Source organism: Balearica regulorum, chromosome 3 (genome assembly GCF_011004875.1).
Source record: "Balearica regulorum gibbericeps isolate bBalReg1 chromosome 3, bBalReg1.pri, whole genome shotgun sequence".
Taxonomy (NCBI): Eukaryota; Metazoa; Chordata; class Aves; order Gruiformes; family Gruidae; genus Balearica; species Balearica regulorum.
Window position 1 is genome coordinate 23312585 of NC_046186.1, and position 22833 is coordinate 23335417.

General features: G+C 38.3%; 1 protein-coding gene across 16 annotated transcripts in view; it reads left to right on the forward strand.

Moving 5' to 3' along the window:
- Positions 1-22833, forward strand: part of ARHGEF10 (Rho guanine nucleotide exchange factor 10) — a 119472-nt gene that overhangs the window by 73312 nt on the left and 23327 nt on the right. For 11 of the 16 annotated variants that reach the window (XM_075747287.1, XM_075747285.1, XM_075747299.1 and 8 more), the window contains 7 exons: positions 8022-8137; positions 9804-9931; positions 10417-10517; positions 11795-11916; positions 15274-15360; positions 16429-16718; positions 17896-18053. In XM_075747287.1, coding sequence (XP_075603402.1) covers positions 8022-8137; positions 9804-9931; positions 10417-10517; positions 11795-11916; positions 15274-15360; positions 16429-16718; positions 17896-18053 — 1002 coding nt within the window. The remainder of the gene's footprint in view (positions 1-8021; positions 8138-9803; positions 9932-10416; positions 10518-11794; positions 11917-15273; positions 15361-16428; positions 16719-17895; positions 18054-22833) is intronic. The other 5 variants (XM_075747292.1, XM_075747291.1, XM_075747295.1 and 2 more) reach the window with 1 other exon arrangement.

Consider the following 22833-nt stretch of genomic DNA (forward strand, 5'->3'; position numbering starts at 1 on the left):
TAGTGAGAATAAATACATTAAAGAGTTTTAGAGGCTCAGATTATCACATTCAGTAATTAAGCTCATAAAGATTACCTTTAGGTCCTTACATGATTAAAGTATAATTAGACTGAATAATGTCATTTCATGTTTATGTAATGCTCTTCATGTTGGTGGATGATGATGATAGGTCCTGACTGTATTACTTGCTTACCCCATGTCTGAATTTAATAGTTTGTGTTCTAGTAATCTCAGGGGCTTATTGCTTATTACTTAATACTAGGTATGTGTTTGTGCTGCTGCTTTCTGCACTAGATTACTAAACCTAATTTAGCGTTATGCTGTAAAGCTACATGTGAGTATATGCTCAGCTTTTCATCGATTGATGGCTGCCAACTAAGCTCTTGTTTTCTGAGATCATTCCTGACTTCCCATTTGCCCCAATTTCCAAACCTGGAGACTGATACCACTTTCTAAATATTTATGTAGTTTGGACCTGAGAGTATGATGTAATCTCAGGTGAGCTACAGTTGAGCAATAATGGCTCAGATTTTTTGGGAGCATGCAACTGTGGAGGTCATGAGTTGGATTTGGCGTTAACAAATTAGGGGTAAGGCAGAAAGTCTGCTTTTCTCTTATGAACTTAAATTGACCTGTGGGCTTGTTTAGGTCTTAAACCAGGATTTTGGATTCACAAGACTACTTTTTTTTAAATTTATTTTATTTTACTGAAATTCCAATTGGCTATTAAAATGCTCTTGTAAAGGAGAAATGAGAAAACAACCCACCCACATGCTTCTCTGAGGTGTCTATGGAAACAGGAACAGCATGAGTGAGCAAGTGGAAAGGCACAAAGGAGGAGGGTGGTGCTGGGGGAGCTGTCAAGGCTTTGTTTACTTAACACAACATGCAGGAAGCTTGTAGTTCAGCATCTAAAAATGAAATTTCATCCACTTTGTCACTGGCTTTAACACTCATACAGAATTTCTAGGCGCAAGGGATCAGAGGTATGGAGGTGCCTTGCTTATGTATAGCTGGGGCTTGGATTTGTCAAGTTCTGTGCAAGAGGAGGTTTCAGTGCAGCAGGGGATCCTCATCACCGGCCTTCCAGCAAAAGCTAGGTCTTCTGCTGCAAAAGGTTTTGTGAAGGGGAAGGGAATAACACTTAACAATGGGCATCAGTATCAACTGCAAAGTGAATGACAGTGTTCCTGGTATTCCCAATATTCCTAATCTTTTTGCCAGCTCTGTTTCTCTGTTGCTGAAATAGATAACTTGTATATGAAAATGCCACGTAAATGTCTCCTTTTCTACTTGCACTGAGAAAATTAGTTCCACTAGACCTCCTCAGGGCGAATGTTTTTCCTCTATTTGACAAGTTCTCTTCCCCAGAGCAGCTGTAAGGCATTTGTTCTGTGTTCAGTGTATCTGTGTATCTAGAGGAGCAGGATCCAGTACCAAGTTTAGGGGAAGAATTCCTCGACTGCAGTAATTGAATCTTGGGTCTTATTAATGGTTTCTAGTTTTCCTTCTTTAAATTAATCATCAAGATCTTCAGAGAATAGGAAACTGGTTTACTTCAGGTATAACATTGTCTCCCAAACAGTCTCCATTCTTGTCCTTCCTAAAGGTGGGCATCTTAAACTGAGCAGTGGCATGCTGTCTGCCTGTTGTTACTTGATGAAAAAAATCAGTGAAACAATTCCAGGTGATCAAAGTCACATTTAAAACAAAACAATTGAACAGTTATGATTTCGGTAGTTTTACATATATTACTGCTACATCATCATGCTTTAACCTAAACATGTTAACAATGTCATCAAAGCTGTCTAGTTTGTTATGAACTGATCAAGAATTCATCTGGTATCATGCTTTGCTTTCCAGAACACTGTACAAGCTTCTCAGGTTTAAATGTAGACTTAAACATTGTGGAAGGGTCCTATTTTTTTATTTGTTCTGAGTGCGTAATTCTATACAAGTACCAGTTTGCTATGTCTTCCTCAGACATAGCAACTTTTAAAGTTACCTCCCACATATATAACTTCTCCCCACATCCCAGGTGATTTTTCTGCTCAAGATGAGGATTGAATCTTTTCCAAATCTCTTCCCTTCATAACACTTAGCTGTTTCAGTATGCTGCCTGGATGCAAACAGATGGTTCAGTGGGAGGAAGCAATACAAAAGCACTCAGCCTCGAAGACCAGATTGCAAATGGCAAGTCAAATTTGGGATCTACCAGCCTTTCAGAGTAGTCTTCAAATTTGGCATGTTCTTCAAGCGTATCATTAATTTCATGTTACTCCTCAATAATGCTGGAACTACGATCAGGAACATAGCCTCTCTCAGTTTTGGTTGTGGTTTTCACATGTGAGCATTCATGAGCTTCTATTTCATGTAACGCCTAGTCTGACTTCAGGGGTTGGTGTCTCAGAAGCAAAGTAATCTTCCGATAAGGACCTTGAATTTCCAGGATAGATCAGTTCTCGCGTCATGTCAATATAGCTTTTTCCAAAGCAATTTATTTTGATGTATTGTGGTTTTGAACCATGTAGGGAAAAGGTCATTACTATAATCATGTCATACTCAAGGCAGATCTTGTCCATATTTGTTACTTTCCAGTAAAAGAGATACCCAGGAGCGCATCTATTAACAGTCTTTGGCTTTAACATGATATACAATGCAGAAATGTTTGCAAGAATAGATGCAATATTGAGAGTATGCTGAATGAGGCTTTTATTTTATTTGCATGCCATTTGGCTTTATGTAATAATATTACTTGAAAAAATCCTCCTAATTGGGAATAAACAGGAGGTTAGTATGGGAAGGGACCACCTGAGCCATTATGTTTGCTTAACCCAGGAATATGTGTTTAAATTACGGGTGACTGCATATATACTCTAGGCATTGTAACACTTTCTTTTTCCCTGTTAATAGCATAAATCTGTGATAAATCAGTAATTCCCAAGTGAGAATCAGAGCACACAGCAAAAGCTACTGGAAAATGTGTACAGGTAACAAATCACCACGGTAAATAAATGGTGCCCCTTAATAGCTGTTTGAGAGGAAGCATAGGGCACCATTAGTTTGGGATTATAATATCCAATATGCTTGTGGCCGATAAGACTTGAAAATTCAGAAGAACGGAATAGACAGCGATCCCAGGGGAGCGGCTGCTGTGCCAGTGGCCATTAAAGCAGCTGCTGCTGTGCTGGCCGTGCAGGGAGAGAGCTGCAGCTGCTGGCTGTGCTCCCTACCAAAGCAGCCTGCTGCCAGAGGTGGGAATTCTCCCCCTCTGCCCACACCCAAGCATTAGCGCACACACACCTCTTTTGCATATGTGTATTTATGCACAGCTTTCCAAATCTTAATTTTGCCTGAGCCAAGTCTAACTGACTTTAACCACACCCAGGGAGTTTCCTGCAGGCTTTGAAAATGGCTGGATGTAAATGGGATAAAATTGCTTCTGTTTCAATTATAAGAATTACTTCAAACCAGGCAAAGCTGGTGAATTTAAAGCTGTGGTGCTGAGAGTAACACTGGGAAATGTGCAGGTAAAGTAACTGTTTAGTATTATACTCAAATATATCTCAACTAAGGAGCAATTGTTATAAAAAACAGAATCTTCCCACCCCAATTTTACATAGCAGCAAAAATTAATTTAAACTTTAACCTCCTTTCCTCCCTCTAAAGCAAGTGGCAGTTTTGTGTTGGTTTTTTTTAACCTTGAATATATTTCATAATAATGCTGAGCAAGGAATTAGATATTTAGCATGAATTACTGGTTGTTGGCAATAAACTTGCCTGTTGCAGAGAGGCACGAATTCCTCTGGTAAAATCTTAGCAACAAAGGACTTGATGGAAAAAAAGTTCCTACTAACTTACATGTGGCCAAGATTTCACCCTTGATCTGTAGGTGGAATGCAAAAAACGTTGCCTCCGAAGCCACAGATGTGGTTATCGGTTACAGCACGCTGCCTTCTCTCCTGCCCGGGCACAGCATCCTCTGTAACATGTAGGATGTGTAGAGCTGGGGAGAGCCTTCTCTAAAGTCATGAAGGGTTTTTTTCACATTGGAAAAATAAGTTGTTTTGGAGCTTGATAATGAGTAAGAGTGGATTAGAAATGGGAAGGAAATGGCTTTATCATTTGTGAAACATTTCAAAGTACAAAAAGAAACCAACCACATATCTCCTTTGGAGTGAAGCCAAGAGTTTTTCACTGCTTTCTATGGAAAAAAGAAAAAGTGAACACCCACCCCAAAATAGCCAGCAATCGAACGGTCAGGGAACATGTGTGGGCTGAAGCAGCCAGCCTTTGGCTATGAACCGAGAAACACATCTGATGGACAGACTAGTGTGCCACCCCACCTCCTTTGCCCAGCAAAAACCCTCCCTCAGACAATTCTCAGCCACATCAACTGGTAGTCAACATTTTGTTAACCACCGAGAAGCTAATCCTATTACATTGTGAGTAACCCTTACAGGATCCAGTTCAGAGATGAAGTTATTCTAACTTGTAACTCATTATCTAGACACAAACCAAGTAGTAAGCTCTCAGAGAATTCTCTTAATTGCTTATCTTTGAAGCCCAGTTATTTTTCTGTGTTCCAGTTTGTTCCCACTAAGGACTTCCATGAAAAAATACTAGCCGTGGCTATTGATCTGATTGACTATTAAAATTTCTTCTTAATTTGACTGTTTGTCTTTTCTAGAACATCAGAGGATGGAAGCAGGCTCTCTTTAATTATTTATTGATTTGCTTTTTGCCTTCCTTTCCTGTGCTAAGAATGTGGTCTTTAATGAATGAGCCTAAAATTGCTTCCGTTTGGTTTTTCTGTGTGACACAATTTCAGATGCCAGGTTAGTTTAGTTTATTGGTTTTGACACTCTTGTCTTATTGCATCCTTTTTATTTTGACTTATTAAAAGCCTATAAAATATGCATGGTGCACACAAAATAGACTCATGTGACAATTACTGAATGAAATTCAAGATTTATGCCTTATTCCCAAGGCTGAAACAAGGATATTTGTAAGAGCATTTGAAGCTCTAGGAAGAGGATTGTAGAGGACAGCTGTTTTCAGATATGGTGGATGTATATGCTGTGCAGGGCAAGTCCATCTGTGCAAGCAGTTAAAACTTTCTTCGTGGCCTCAGGTGAAGTCTGTGGCATAAAGTCCTACAGCATCTAAGGGTAGCCTGGATGCTTACTGTTATATGTTGCATGTTAGTGCCCATTCTCCAACCTGCTTTCAATAATAAAATGAAATTTCTGGTAACTCTGTCTTTATGAAGCTGCAAAGAGTGATCCTGGCTTTTAAAACTTATAATTAATATAATTCGCTTGAGTGAAAATATCCATCCTATACAAGGGATTCCTCACAAACTTAGAGCTTTTCACAGCCTGTAAATTTTCTTTTGGTTTAAACCTGCAAGGATAAATTTCAGAAATATTTGTAGTACGTTTTTCAGTGCAGTAGTTTGGTTTGTTTAGTAGTGGAGAGTAAAAATGACAGGTAAGTGAACAGAATTCTGCCAAAAACTCAACTAAACTGCCAATTACTTCTAATCGTGTAAGTTTTGTTTTGCAGAAGTTACTGTTTTGTTACAGAAATTTGGGGCAAGAATGATTTCATTTGTGTTCTTTACAGTGCCAGGCACGTTATCGTGGCTTTTGGCTGGATTTCACCAGGCTTCTGTTAACACTGACCCACCCCTTTCTCTGCAAGCAGCCCCATCAAAATCAACAATTTCATGTGTCTAGGAACTAGCAATTCTGGTACTTGACAAATTATAATTATTGTAGCCGTTAATAAGAAAAAAGGTGTGAGCAAACACAAGAGGGATACAAGGGGGGAAGTGTTTACAACTTTCAGTGTTGATTTTTCAAGTGTTTAGATTGAAGAGGAGGAAAGTGCAGCTTAATGAAATTATATACTGTGCAGTTCCAGAAAAGTGTTTTAATTTTTGTTAGACAAATCTGCAAACATATTCTACTGACCATAATCTGAAAACTCTTTCTCTTAGTTCTACTTTGCAGTCATTTCTTTTCATTGTGTACAATAAGTGTAATGATCTTTTCTTATGGACTGATTCATTGGTAAGGGTAAGAAAGGCTAGATTGTTCTTTTAATTAACATTCAGAGCAGGCAAAGAAGGGTGGATGAAAGTTGCGTCTATGGCTGGGTAAATAGTAGTAAGTGCGGTCATTTGCCTGTTTAGTGCTCAAGGGCAATACATAGAAATCCTTTCATTGATTCAATTTACCAGAAGATTTAAAGGCAAGAGAATAATTTGAAATTTTATGGACTGTGTAATAACTGAGGTTTATGTTGCATTTTCCTGCAGTGAAGGTGAGAATTCAGAGATAAAGTAATCCTTAACATTTTCCTTGAGCCTTGAAATTTTAAACTCTTCAAAGGTTAAGGCAGACTTCTAGCTTAATATAGTGAATTACACTGAAGAAAAACAGCTAGTGGTGGGCTCGATCTGTATGATGCCTCCAAATAGGAAAATGTCTTGAGAAAATACAGTTATTTTGATACATAATTGAGAAAATACAAATAATTTAAGAAGAATTGTCTTGTGTATGTTTATTTTTCATGTTTGTTCTGGATTATGCTATTCTGATAGCTTTGTGTTTGGTGCGTTGTGTCCCTGTAGCAGACTCAGGGAACGGAGGTGCCTTGGCTGGCAGTGGTGCTGTGTCCAGCACCCATCTGCCCTGGCAGCCAGACCAGGAGGGACGGCTCGTGTCCGTGCTCCTGACCTGACTGCAGAGCAGGTAGCCAGCATTATATTTAGATCATGTTCTTGCCAACACAGGGTTGAAATCCTTCTGCTCCAGGGGAGTTTGCCCTAAACTAGCCTCCAGCGTTGCGGTAAGGGCGAAAGATGCGTAGTTTGAATACTGAACTGCGTGAGCATAATCATCTGCAGGGGTTTCCTGGAAAGATAATCCAGCCTGGCTCTGCCATTCAGCCAAAGGGAAACATGCTGACTCTGTATGAGTCAGGGTGGGGTTTTTTGGCGAGAGGGAGAACGTTGTTTCCGCAAAAGCTGTATAGCCATCCTGTGGCTAACATCGTATCTGGGAGGCAGAGTGTGTTAGCAGGGTTTTGCAGGCTTTGTGCATTTAAACAGAACGCTTATCCTACCAATCAGAATGTTTAGTGTTATTTTATAGACATCGGTACTTAATGATGATTAGGCAAAAATATTTCTGCTGCTGTTAAGATTTGTTGCTGATCTCAGTGCAGATCCTTTTTTCACTTAATTACGATTGCAGTAAAATTTCAAGTGATTCAGTAAAATTGCAGGCTCGTGTTAGGATGTGGATGTATGATCTAGAACTGTCTTGCGATCAATTAAACAAATTTTGAGTTTTAAACCACCATAGTGAAGGTTATAAATAATTTTTTTTTTGCTTCATCGCATGACCAAAAGCAACCTTCAGGAAGGATGTTTGAACTAAGGTGTAACAGCAAGTCTCCTGGTCGGGGCGAAGCAACACTTCCATGTCAGCGAGAGATTTCGGGGCCAGTGAAACTTCAAAATTGGTCACAGTTCTAGTTCATGCTTATTAAAACTACACATAATGCTCTCTGTCATACTAGATGAACAAACCTGAATCTTAATTGTAACTCTAAAAGGCAGTGATAAGGTGAGCTAAAAGGAAATGCCTATGGTAATGCCTGTACATGCAAAGCTAATAAACATACTGCTACCTATAATTTCCCAGGATGCATTTCACAATTATCTGTTGCCAGGGACACTGAAAGCACCTGGAGGAGCAAAGTGAAATATCTGATAAATGTATAAATAAACCACTCTGATTTTCAGAAGTAATGAAGACCCTAGCTGCACATCAGGGCACTAGTTGTTTTTACAGTCTAGAGAGAGTAAAGCTTATTTTGATAACCTTACTTTTCATAGTGTTAAGAAATAGCAATATATGGTAATACTATTATCTTTGTCATGCTTTCCTCCGTTAAATGAGAATTACATTATCTTATGTATAACATTATGTTTTTATTCATTTTAGACAAGCTGTATATGGGACCAGGGCAACTGTACCATGATCTGCAGAACCTTTTACATGACTTGAATGTAGTTGGTCAAATTAGTCAATTAATATGCAGCCTTAAAGGAAACTATCAGGTAATAAACAAAGCTGGATTTATTTTTCAAATATGCTCCTTTTGTAAAGTAGCATAATTGTCTCTCCCTAGGATCTGTGGAAGACATTATTTAGCTCTCTCTGTAAAGAGAATTAAGTTTTTTTTAACTGTAGTAATTAATTTACTGTTAAATGTTTAGAGTTATAAGTAGATTACAGCTGTCTTTTTAATCTTGTTTTTCTTTATTGTTTTTAAGTGTAGGTGGATACTACAAGTGTCTGCATTTGCTCAGTAGCTTATAAGCTTATATGGAAACAGAATTACATTTTGATCTTAAGAAATTGGATTCTTGCAGTTAGACAAGGTAGTAGGAGGATGGTTGGTTGGAGGAAGCCCTTGATGCTCATCTGAGCTCATAATCCTGGCTTTTGGGGGAGCTGTACTTAAAACTGAGTGCAAATCACAAAAATATAAATGGACTTTCAGAGGAATTTTGAAAGTAATTTGCTTCGGCTTTGTTCACATCCCTTTAATTTATATTCTGGCACACAGGTATGGTATGTTAACACTGTTAATTTCAGAATGAGTTCTCCACAGTCTTAAGACTTAAAAATTGCTTTTTTGCCTTTTGTTTTATATGCTTCATGTATGCTTAGGCACAATTTTTAACTCCTACCTGCCACCATAGGCTGTATATATGTGTGTGTGTCTGTGAATACGTATATGAAAGCTGAGTTTCTCTTGGGATATTTTGCCTTCAGAGTCAAGGGCATTAAATAAAACATAACATTTTGTGAAAAAATGTACTTTGAAGGAAGTTTATGGAAACAATACTTTTGGATAAAATTTCACAAATATTTGAAGGTGAATTTTCAGCTGCATTTTTGGGAATATGTATAGCACAGATACCATAAGACATTCACCCATTAAGATATCCAAAACCTTTCTGCCTGTATTGCCAGTCAGAACCAACTGTGTTTTGAAAACTTAAAATTCAGTCAATGTTTCCAGGTTGAGATGGGTAAGATCATTAGAACAGTTTAGTTGAGGAATGAGGTCAGATTCTCTATTTTTGAAAAAGACTTCAATTTTCATAAAATTCTAACTGTGGAAAATTAGTGTACTTTTTTGTGTGAATAGCGCATTACTAGTGATGCTTTAAGTGTTGCTCAGGTGTGCTTTTACCCTCTGTGACCACTCAGCTTCCAGAGTGTTATTGTTTCAGCATTCTACTTCAACAGATTCCAGCCACACAGACAGCTTTCATGATGGCTCTGTAAACGTTTTGGCTCAAAGATTTGAAGAAAAACATACTGACAGTATGATTTGTAGATGTTTTCATGAGATTTTCTTTAGAAACAGGACTTGTGGGTTCTATATAACTACTCGTTGAAATTAAGTAAAAGGGTTTTGCCTACACCTGATGCAAATTTACATTTCTTAATCTGACAAATGCTTGGGAATGTCATTTGTGTGCCGTCAAACTCTGAGCAATGAGAGATTAAATCATCAGATAAAATTTTAGCAAAAATTTTACAGATATTTTTGAAACGTGTTTACAATTATGGCTAAATTATCTGTGATTATAGTGTGGACTAAATGGGGCCCAGGTGCCAGGAATTGTTATGTGCAGAGATCACCTTAATTAGCCTGTGGGAAATAGGCCAGTGGGCTGGCATTGAATCTTAGCTTTTTTAATTTTTCAGAACTTAAACCAATCTGTAGCCCATGACTGGACTTCAGGTTTACAAAAACTGATTTTGAAAAAAGAAGATGAAATCAGAGCGGCAGATCGCTGTAGAATTCAGCTGCAACTCCCAGGAAAACAGGACAAGTCAGTAGTAATCTTGATTACAAAACTTTCTAAATGGGCTTATCTATTAGGCATAGATGTATGAGGGAGGACACGGGAATCTGTAGCTCTTCCCTCTCTTCTGTCTCTGCAGTTAGCCTCTGACTTCTGCTCTCATCCCACAGTGCTGGGAACTTGCATGTTCTAGGGCAGCATTGTAGTATTTCTCCTGCTCCTCAGCCCTGGGTTCCAGATGCAAGAAGCAAGACAGGAACTGTGCCAGTGGCAGCGAACAGGGAACAGCCACTGTTACATTCCTTCACCACGGAGGGTGGTCTTCTCTTACCATGTCCTGTAAAGTGTAGGAAGATGGGCAGATGGCATATCACAGCCTGCATGCTTATACCAGAGAGCTGTGTCTTTGTCTAAGTATTAGAAAATAATGAAATTTCATTGTGCTCAACATCTCTAGCTTGACTGTATCTCATACTCGGTGCATTTAGAGTGGCTTATTTTTTGCCTTGCAGGTCTGGGCGGCCCACTTTCTTTACAGCTGTGTTCAATACATTTACACCTGCCATCAAACAGTCTTGGATCAACAATTTACAAATGGCTAAACTGGCCCTTGGTAATTCTTAGTTACTTAAATTTCCTATCAAGTTAAGATAGGTCTCAATGTACAGTGTAATGTTTTTATTTTTTAGAAAATGTATTTTATTGCGAACATCTGTCTGCAGATGTTAAAATTGCAATAGAGTAAATAGTAGTGATGTGTATCACGACATAGTAATGATGTTATAGATAGGATGGGGGTTTCATTATGAAGGAATATAGTTTCTACAGTATTTTAATGAAATTCATAATCATCACTAATTGTTACATCTAAATCAAAATGAATGAGATACACTGCAAGACACACAGGTGAGGAAGCTACTCCATTAGAAACTTATTTATTCAGAGCTTAGAAACTTTTCAAACTTACGCCTTTCAGGTTCAAACTTCTCAGTTTTAGCTTAAGAATGATTTTAGCTAGGAGATACTAGTAAAGCTGTTGAGTTAATTTGTTTAACTTTCTGAGCATGAAATAAACTTATGGGTGTTATTTTAATATAATGCAGTACTTCTATACTGGATATGTAAAACTCAAGTTTTTTGGGGGAGTTGGGTGTTGTTTTTTTTTTTTTTAGCATAAATCTGTAGTCTTCACTGGAGGGATTATCACAAACAAACCTGATCTAGGTAGGAGCAATAAAGAATGTGCTCTCCTGTGATGTTTTTAGTCTCCTGTGTTTCCACAGGAGGCATAGACTTCAAAAGGTAAATGATTTTAGGGATTTTGAATGCCTAAGTGGAGAAACGTTGAGGATATGCACTTGCTAGAAAGCATGCTCAAAAAGCAGTGCTTTTATGGTATCTCACTGAAGGCAGGCAAAACACCAGAAACATAAGAATGGCAAATGGATGTCTCCATCATTCCAGGAGTATCCTTGTAATTATGGTAGTGATAGTAGTTGGTAGTGATGTCACTTAGACTGGCAGAGAAATGCTGTTTGCAAACCAGATTTCCTAGAACCTGAGGAGTGGTTTGATAGCACTCTAATGCAAATGTGCCTTTTCCCCTTTTAATAACCTACTGACAAGATCATTAAGAGAACACACTTAACATTTTGCTAGTGTTACATCTTCTTTTTTTGCATTATCAATATGTACGTGATCTACTATATTGAATTTTTGCTCATAGTGTTAAGCTGTCATTTATTCCTACAAAAGCATATATGGTATGAGAACAGCCTGACCAGTATTAACCAGTCCTAACAAGATTATTTTCTATTCCTGTAGAGAGTTGTAAGTGATTATTCAGTGAAAGTATTGTGGGATGTTTATTGTTTGTTCTTTCTGTTACAGCGGAGGATAACCTATTAGGTTGGTTCTGTGTAGAAGATGATGGGAATCAAATCAAAAAGGAGAAACATCCTCTCCTTGTTAGACACATGCCAGTGATGATGGCGAAGCAACAGGAGTTTAAGGTGAACAGAATTATTATACAAAATTAAAATTACTTTTGTGTGTGATATAACTGCTAAAAAGTACCTCATTGTAAATGCATCTATTAGTTCACATCTAATAGTTCTCTAGAGTTGCTACCTTGGTGTAAGACCAGTAGCAATGGAAGGTCCAAGAGGGTCACAGGAATGCAAAATACCTGCAACCTTTGAGGCACTAAGGAACATGGTGTTTACTTTTGTGTAGCATGACATTCACTTTCAGATGTAAGCTCATCACTCAGTGAAAACCGAAGTGCTGGGAATTTTGAATTGGTCTTGAGGTTTCCAAGTGTTTGAGGTTCCAAAGTAACTTGCAGCTTACAAAGTGCAGGAATCTGATCTCCATGATCTCTGTCCTGTGCTGGTGTAATTATGTTGAGTCCTGCTTAAATTTCTGATTTTCATTATTGGACAGAGAGCAATAGTTTAAAAATAATTTTTAAAATTCTGTTTTATGGGGTAGTATATAAAATGTAGTTCTGTTTTGAACAATGATACAGAAGTCATCTTAATGGCTCATTTTCTAAAGTAATGTGTTTGAAGTGTCATTGACCACTGGCTTTAATGATGAAAACAAGTATGGCATGTCCAGACCAACAGATGGAAGGGGTGAAGGGTGCTGGATACTATGTTTTCCCGTGCATCAACAAGAGTTCTTATTGACCATCAGTTTGTTAGGCTTCTGCAAAAACACTAACAGAACTAAAATTATATAATGTTCACTAACATCATCGCATGGGTATTGCTTAAAGTCTAAGTCTGCAGACCCTCATTGCTAGGACAGTCTACACAGAAGGGGGGTTCAGCTGGCACCTTCACTTCAAGTGTGACTGTGTACAGGCCTGGATGTTGGGGGAGAATAATTGCTGGCTGGAAGTGCATTTGAAATGTGTAATGGTGTTAAATTGAGTCATTTCTATGATACTGAATTTCAAAGCAGAGCTGTGGTTTACAGCAGCCGAAGTCTACTGAAAGTCTCCTGTACATACATAGTCATTCTTGTCTTGTTAAATAGTCAGCTTTTTCTTTATTGAATACCTTCTAAAGCCACCACTGGTGAAATAACCATGCTAATTTAATTTTTTGCAGAAACTTAAAATATTTATATTTTCCTAGAGCCTATGCATTTTTAAGTCCTGTAGGTCCACGCCAGGAGCCTTGAAGGCTCAGGCTCAACTCCCGTAATCAAGTTGCTTTGAAAGGAAAGTCTGTTGCCCATGCAGTTGGGTGATGGTCTTTGCCTTGATCACCTCAGGAGAAGACAGCATGTGGCAGTGTTTGCTTCAGCTCTGAGTCAACTTTGCCAGTTTAGCAGCTCCTGAAAATAAGATGTGGGTGTGTGCCTGATGCTCCTAAGTTCCCGATACTACTGGAAAAGATAATCTGAGCATTATTGCAGGCTTTGCACAGCCTCAGCTGCAGTTTGAGTGTCATGTCACACTTGGGGTTGGAAAAGAGCCTTTGCTTGGCTGATCCTGCTTGTTATCTCTCCGTGTGCTGCTCTGGCTGCCCAGTGGTGCAGGGAGCCTGTAACAACTTCTTCCATCAGAGCATGTTTACACCCCAGGCAAAGAGCTTCTGTCAAGATTGAGAGCTAAACTACCAGGGAAACTACTATGGAAATTCATCATTGGTTTTGAGGAAGATGTAGCACAGAGATGTAAGCAGCAGCCTGAGAAATATCCAGCATGCAGGCTGTCTTCTTTCACTAGTGATGTATTTAGCTGTCACAGCTACTGTAAGTCACCACTACAAGTAGATAGTTTCAGCATGTGTTAAATGAGACATGCTAAGACTGGCATGGATAGCTCTTGTTCTTTTTTTTTTTTTTTTTTCCTCATTGGTTTCCATCTTTTATCCTCATAGTGAATTGCTTTGGTGAATACATAACATTGTTTTTACTACTGCTAATCACTTGGTAATGCCTGCTGACTTCAGGGAGATTTGTGAAGTTCTTAGCACTTTTGAAAATTAAGTAAACTGGGAATTTAGAACTCTAACTTACACCTACTTGTTTCCTTTTTTTTTTTTTTGTAATTACTCACTGCTGGGAGGTGATGTTGCCAAGTTATGGTGAAGTTGTCTAAGTTAATACTAAATTGTCTGCAGTACTACAATATAATCACAATGACATTGATGTCTGAGACAAGAATATTAGTGTGGACTATAGAGACTCTTGTCTAAAAATGTAGTGTCACACCTCATCGGGAACCTTTTTGTTCTCTACACGGTTGTGAATTGCTTGTATATGTTTTAAAGTGTTTATATAAACTTTAGGGAGCTCTGCCATGGATATTAGGGAAATTAGGAATCCATGTCTGCTCATAAAATTGCCTATTTTCAGAGCCTTGTTGCTTGAGTGATTTTCAGAGTTGAGATGAACTTAAATATAGATCTTGAGTCTGGTGTAGCTTCCAGGTTTTTCTTAAATTGCCTGCATGATAAAATCATGAGTATGGTTCTTAATTTATGGACAGTAAGCATGATGACATGAAGTTTGGAGGAAGTAGGAATATCATTAGCATTCAAAATGAGTAAAGCACCTGGAGAAATAATTTGAGGGGGAGAAAAAAGGGACGATAGTCAGTAGGACAGACACATGGTATGCTCAGGCAGAAATAAAGAGCTTCACAAGTACAGATCGAGAAGGTGGCTGAGTAGAAAGGCTGTAAAAGTAATTTTTAATAGACCAACAAGCTAAGGATTGGTTAAGAATGTAATATTATTACAAAGAGCAAATAATCAATAGGATGTGTACAAACTGGCTTCAGAGCTGCTAACAGCTCTGCTAGAATAGTGTGTTCAGGTGAGGAAGTTCTGCACTCTCAAGTATATGGAGCTGATATATCTGCTGGAGAGATGCCAGTTGGAAAAGTGATAATAATCAAGGATTTAAAAAACAAGAATAAAAAGAAATATATTTTTAAATTTTTAAATTTAATCAAGTGCTAGTGTTAATTTAGCCTAATGAAGAGGAGACTCAGACAGGCTCATGACATATGTAAAAGAACACTGCAGAAGAGAAGGAAGTACCTGGTGGCTGAAATGAGAAGCAACAACCTAACAATTACAGTGAGGATGCTGTTAGGTTGAGTATTTGGAAAAACTTAAAGGTTATGAAGCATTTGAGCAGATCAGGTAGAGAATTTGTAGTCTTTGGCTTTAATGTCTGTAAGAGTAGATAAGGAATGTGTCAGGAACATACGTGCAGCTGACCGTGCCCACAGGAACGGTGATTCTTTGATATCCTTAAATGCTTTAGTTAATTACAGACTAAATTAGGCAGAAACAGGTATATCTTTTTAATGTGGTAACTATTCTCTTTTTCTTTGTTTGCAGATTGAATGTGCTGCTTATAATCCTGAACCGTACCTCTCTGGTGAAACAGAGTCAGATTCCTGTGCCATGGAACATGGTTTTCTTTGGGTAAGTGTGATCTTTAAAAGCTAAAAATGGGATTGTATCCTGTTTCCTTGCATTGTTTTTTGTGACTCTCAGCAGCATATGGGTCTGAAATTAATTTTGGGTTGGTTTTGTTTGTTTGAAGATGGACTTCTATAAAGGATAGCTAGTAATTTTGTCCATGTGATCTTGCTGTTCTCTGTAGGGTGTCAGTTGTGTGTGTGTGATTTGTTAGTGTGGCACAAAATGAATTCCAAAGTGCTGAGCAAATTCAGAAGTGAGTTATGTGCTAATTTATAATGAGGGCTGTTAAAACCCATATGAGCTTACGCTGTCCTGTTGTCTGTTTCCATATTTTAAAAATGTTTTAGCCATGAATAATCTGTTTAGGCCTATACATAGGGGAAAAAAAATATTCTGATTTATTCTTATGACCCCTTATGCAGCTATTCTAGCAGACAATGTGAGATAGCCAATACTTTTTTTTTTTAAAAAAAAAGCTAATCATTTCAGTAGCTTTTCTTGTTACTACAATACTGAAATTTTAAGGGAACCCTTATGAATTAAAAATAGAAGTTAGGAATAGCTTTTGTCAGTGATCTTTTTCAAGGTGACCCATATAATTTCTCTTCCCAGATCCCTAAGATGTACAGATTTGTGGACATATTGATGATACTTAGGTCTGGATCAGGGAGAAGTTTAGGATCCTGTATCAGCAAGTTTACAAAAGGGATTATATTAATAATTATAAAGGACAGGCTATATTACCTTTTTTAAGAGAATCTGAGATAACTTAGAACACTAGTTATTAAAATAATATATTACACAGGTATTTGCTGTATTTGCATTACATTGTGTATATAGATACGAGTCAGACATCAGAATAGGACATAATCCTCCTTTCAAAAAACAAAGAAATGTTTTTTGTGAGTATACAAGGGAATTTCGTGTATATAATGTTTTGAAATCTCTTGTATTTGTGCTGAATTACTTTCTCATTTATGTTTTAATGCATGAAAACTCATATTCACGCATATAACTTGAGATGAACTCTTCAAGTAACTTTACAGTCATTCCTTTTTGTTACTGCAGATCTTCCTGGAGACAGGTATCAGTCTTGGTCTTTTTTTTTTTTTTTCCTTCCTCTTTCCAATTCAGATTGGCAGTTGTACTAATCAGATGGGCCAGATTGCAATAGTCTCATTTCAAAGCTCCGGCCCCAAGGTTATTGAATGTTTCAATGTGGAATCACGGATTCTCTGCATGGTCTACATACCAGAGGAGGAGAAACTGAAAGAGCTAAATAAGCCTCTCGACTCTGAAAATGTTCTTGCAAAAGCTTCTAGTGTGCCTACTATTTGCCTTGGCATGGAAGAAGGAAGGTGATTCTTGCTTTTAGTGTACTGTGTTATGATTTATTCATTAAGTTTACTATTCTACAGCAAAATTGTGTGAGATAATTCCAAGAAAATGTATTCTTTTTTCAAAAAAGTATCCCTGAATACCTTGTGACCTCAACTTACCCTTTCTACCTAAATCAAGGAAAAAATGCACTCTACATGGTTTTAAAATATACTATGTAGTATTTGAAATTAAAATAATATATATCTTTGATGAAAGAGGATTAATTTATCATACATCATGTCTGAAAAATGTACATATCACTTTTGTAGTGTTACAGCATAATCTTTAGGTATTGGAAAATTTTCAGAATGACAAAGTGTTAAATGAGGAACCCATTAACCTTCTACACTTTGATACTGTGCGGGATTTGTCACGTGAATAAATAATATTGCTGTTTACTGTTGACTTGACTTATTTTTCTGTGTTTGAATTGATGACCCTACTGAGTCATCACATGATTTATATTGAAGAACAAAGCTACATTTTTCTAAACTTACAGGTCAGTAAGCAAACAGATCTTGCTATCAGTAGTGAGGGTCTAAGTATGTGACTACATGTGATTTTTTTGAAGGTGTTTCTAACAAGTACAAATAAAGGAGAATAAATTTCTCCAAGGAATATGCTATATTTTCAGAAATTCCAACATCTAATTGTACTGATTATCTTTGGTGAAATGCAATTAATTCTAGATTTAATTATTCAGTATTCCTAACATACCCATGGTAATAATCTGTAGAAACGATGGGAATTTTAAGTGTAATTGGTGTCTGGTAGTGAGTTTTTCTTCTCTTTTCCTTAGTTCTTCAGATAATACTTAATCCATATTTTTTTTTAAACTAATAGAAAGTTTCGGATAGACTCATAATAAGGACTTTAGGCAGGATTTTTATTATGTTTCTTTGTTGAATAAATGTTTCTCTAGACAAGATAATATGAAAAGTGTTGTCATATGTCAATGTTAAGTAATTGCAAATTGTCTACATAAACATTTTTGGAGGGTCAAGATACTCCTTTCCATATTCATCTTCCTATGAATGGAAGGAGAAAATATTTTTTCCCTCAATATTTTGTTCCAAACCTCTTTTGTACATATTCTAATAAGAACTAAATAAAAAATAATTTCACAGGTTTATTTTTTCTTGCTTCTTTTTATAGCATTTCTATTTACAAAAGTTGCCAAGGCTCAAAGAAAATTCGACTTCAACACTTCTTCACTCCTGAAAAATCAACTGTTATGAGCTTAACATATATGTCTCAATACTTGTTCGCTGGCTTGGTAAATGGAAACATCTCAATCTACACAAAAGCAGAAGGTAATGTAGTGATATGATTTGATAACATCCTGAGGAACTCACATGTCAGTATATTTTGGCAGAAGTAGTTTTCCACTATTATATTTTCCGAAAATTCTCTGTAAAACTGCTGAACTAAGGTTACTACACTTTTCAGTACACTTTGTTTTTCTCTTTTTGAAGGACAGTATATACTTTGATACTGTTCCCACTTTCACCATACGATACACATGAAAACTGATTTGTGCCCCTTAGCTTAAACCCTGAGGGTCTTCAGTGTTACAAGAATCCAGAAGTTTATGAGGTAACAGACAGTATACTGTATTTTACACAGCACAATGCTCATTCCACTTGACTGCCCAGTATTGGTGTTTATGAAAGACAAAAAATCCCTATCAATAGAAATTCCTGTATATCTCATTTGAAATGACAATTCCATTTTTACTGTACAGATAGGAGAAGTCTTCCCTATGCGTGCGGCTCGTGTATTTCACAGTAGGACTCCTGCTTCCATTAGCATCACAGTTGGTTGTTTTGTCTCTAGCTGAGTAATTGGCTAAAATAATTTGAGTAAAGGAGAATCCCACGTGATACTTCTGAACCAGAACTATCTTCTCCACAGCTGGTTTGGGTGCTTCTCTGCGTACTTCCAGGATGTGTCACTAACTTTCCTGCAGTATTGCATACATATATGGTTAATTCAGTTCCAAATTAGTGAGGCTTTACTCAGACTGAAACCTGAGGTTTTAAGTGAGACGTTAGCACAGAGGCACCTAACCTTGCAAAGTGCAGAACCAGCAGACATCGGGCGTACCTTGTTAGTGTGAGCTGTATAATGATGGTTGTCGTACTTCTTGCATGAGATGGGCCCTGTAAACAGTGCGGTTGCATTTGTGTGCATTACACCTTGGCTACTAAATCCTGCCAGCCTCTAACTGAGAAGCCAAGTTCAGTATCTTGAATCTTGAAACAAATTACATGTTGAGTGTTAGGTCACCTAAAGGCTTAGTTTGGAAATGGTACAGGATGCAATATTTTTTTTTTCAAGCAACAAAGAATCTGAAAAAAGTGTTGGGGAAAGAGATTTCCTTTCACCAGTTGTCATCTTCAACCCAGTGGGTTTCCTGTTGTTGTTTCTGATCTGAAGCCAGACATTAGATTTCAGTTCCCTTTAAATTTTTGTTATTCTTTTTACCACTGAATAGCAGATTTTTCTTTGTTTTGGAGGCACAGGAGTGAGGCCTTGATCCTAGTCTCATAATATCATTTTTGATGGTTCAGTTTCTATATGTACCTGGGTGTGGTAGTAAAGTGAATCTGTTGTCTTCTCTGAAAGGGATTGGTATATTTAAGCTGTTTAAGACTGCAATTGCCATCACTCAAGTTCTTCCAGAAAAGACCACTTCAAAAACACAAGTGGCATCCTTGGCAGTATAGGTTAGAAAGGATGCATGGGTTGCATAGCTTCAGAGGATGTTAAGGACAGGGAAGAGCTGTTAACCAGACTGAATTATGTGAAGAGCCAGAGGTTATGTTGTATTGACCAGGATCATGGTGTCACTTGGTTATCTTACTCTGTCTGAAGACACCAGTTTTGTGCAGCTAGATATTCATAGAGCCTGTCACAGTCTATTTTAGGATCACTGAAGCTCTGAGATGGGAAATATACATTTACATTTTTCTGACTCATCTTGTAGTCCCTTTCCTTACAGTTTGGTCTGTGTGTGTTATTTCAGTTTTCAATGCCCCATGAAAGTTCTGTGAATCAGCTGCTCCCATGTTAGCTTTCATATTGCTTATAGTTGGCTGCTGTGGTCATGTGAGGCAGTCAGCCCTGGAGTGGTGTTTTTATGAGCAATGACCTATTTTACCAAACAAAGGAATCCCAGCGGTGAAACGGCAGGGAGGGGGAATGCAGCCTCCAAAGAGCGTTGTGTAATTCATCAGGGTCGCAGTCTGTTCTACAGAGGAGGTTACTTTGCAGCCATGCCTTTCAACTTGGGTTTTAGTCTATTGGCATAAAGGAGATTAAGGAAAGATTTAAAAGTGAGCATGAAATACGGTCACTACATTACAAGGCATCTTGATTTGAAGCCTGAGATGGACAAATGCTATGGAATGCACAGGTTAAATGGTTGTGCAGCCTTTTGTGGAACTCCATGAATTGAAAGGGGTAATCTTTCTTCTAGGATGAAAACCTACCTCACAGTCTCTATTAGAGCTGGGATCCTTGTTTCTTCCGCTATGGATAGAAAGTGTAGTGGATCAGTTCAGTCACTGAATCATAGAATCATAGAATGGTTTGGGTTGGAAGGGACCTGAGAGATCATCTAGTTCCAACCCCCCTGCCATGGGCAGGGACACCCTCCACTAGACCACGTTGCCCAAAGCCCCATCCAACCTGGCCTTGAACACTTCCAGGGAGGGGGCCTCCACAACTTCTCTGTGCAGCCTGTTCCAGTGCCTCACCACCCTCACAGTAAAGAATTTTTTCATTGTATCTAATCTAAAACTACCCTCCTTCAGTTTAAGCCCATTACCCCTTGTCCTATCACTACCTGCCCTTGTAAACAGTCCCTCTCCAGCTTTCCTGTAGGCCCCTTCAGGTACTGGAAGGCCGCAGTAAGGTCTCGGTGGAGCCTTCTCTTCTCCAGGCTGAACAACCCCAACTCTCAGCCTGTCTTCATAGAAGAGGTGCTCCAGCTCTCTGAGCATCTTTGTGGCCCTCCTCTGCACTCGCTCCAACAGCAAGCTCAATGCCTTTATGTATGTAGTCAAAGACCCACGACTCCTGTCATTCGGTGTTCAGTTCCCAAATAGCTCTGATTTCTCCTGTTATTTTCAGATGGCTCAATGCATGTAAGTATCTAGCTTGTTTAGAAACAGCAAGTACTTCCTCCTGATTTTCTTCACAAGAGAACTTTGTCAGATCAACAGCATCCAGAGCACTTTCTGGCTGCAGAAAGTCTTGTCTTGAAGTAATTTAAAATGGAAACTAAGAAGTATGTATAGTAAACCAAGGAACACGTGCCACGTTAGTGGTAGAGTTGAAGGTGCGCAGTGAGACTTCCCTTATGGAGGGTAGTCGTGTTTTACTGAGACATTTCTATATCTGTGTCTTTTCACTTATGAGTTAAAAAGTACTTGAGCTTGAATGCATTTGAACATAAATTAAAAGCAAAGTCAATGGGGCACTTGATATCGTAAAATCTACTGGGTTCTTAAATGTGAGCTAATGTGGTGATCTGTGAAAATGTCACAGAAAGACTAGCATGTAGGTCAGCTAATTTGTTAATTCTAAAAATAGGAGCCCTAATAATTGTCCTTAATAATCCTTAATTTTACGTGGGTGAGAAGACTAGTTTGGGGAACCATGCAACAGCTAATGCATTAAATGCTCTTATATGTAGGAATGGTAGCGATGCAGATTGTAAAGGTTTCTGACACCTTGTGTGTTGGGAACTTGTTTACAGTGCTATTAACTTTTGCACAGTTATCAGTTTGAAATATTGTGTATGTAGCATTTGTCTCAGGCCGAATTATTAGGAGTATTTCCAGGCAAAACACTTGTAGATGAGGTTAAGGAAAAAGTACATTGTATTGTCTTTGTTTGAAAAACATAACAAAACCCCTTTGTGATGATTCCAGACAGCCCAGCAGATGTGTTTTCTGAGTGATGTAATAGCAAAAAAGGTCAGCATGTGTTTGACTTTCATTCACAAAAGTATCTTAGGAAAGGGAAATCACAATCTTTATATAACATAGGTGTATTGTTCCTGATACACTCTAGCCAGTTCCAGCTACTTCCTTTCTTCTAGACATTGATATACATTTCCTTTCCATAAAGTCCTATAAAAAGCATGGAGAGAAACAGGAAAAAGAAAAACTCAGAATGATTGTGGCAAAGAGTAGAAGAATTAATATATTAGTAGTTTCAGAAAGAGTTTGGTTAAGATGAGCAAATCAATGCCCAAAAAAGACATGCTGCTTTCATAGCAATGCCTGTCGTTTTGGCACATGATTGGTATGTGTAGCCTTTCACTTGTGTGTACAGCACCCACAGCAGCCCTCGGACACTCACCTCTAGAATTAAATTCACAACGCTTGGCATGTTTGGTGATCCTTCCCCTCTCCTCAGCACTGGTGAGGCCACACTGGGAGGGTTGGATCTGGTTTCTGGGCTCCTCAGTACAAGAGAGACATGGACATACTGGGGAGTGTCCAGCATGGGGCCATTCAGATGATGAAGGGACTGGAGCATCTCTCCTGTGAGGAAAGGCTGAGAGAGCTGGGACTGTTCAGTTTGGAGAAGAGAAGGCTCAGAGCTGACATCATCAACATCGATAAATACCTGAGGGGAGGGTGCAAAGAGAGTAGAACCAGGCTCTTTTCAGCGGTGCCCGGTGACAGGCCCAGAGGCTGTGGGCACAAACTGCTGAACCACAGGAGGTTCCCTCTGAACATCAGGAAACACTTTTTTACTGTGTGGGTGACAGACCACCAGCGCAGGTTGCCCAGAGAGGTTGTGGAGTCTTCATCCTTGGAAGATGGACACTTAAAGTAAATGTGGTGAGAGGTATTGCTATGAAAAGTAAGGAATGGTATTAAACTGTTAGGGAGAGGACTAAAGCAGTGATATTGAAAAAGAAATAAATACTGTTGTCTTGACTACGTTATCACTGTTAGCAGTGTCACCTAATACTTTGTAACCAGAAATATGTTGACATTGCTGTCAGTTCTATTTGCCTAGCTCATGCTGGGACTTTCAGCACCACCCTTCTCTGTAATTTTAGGTAGAGCT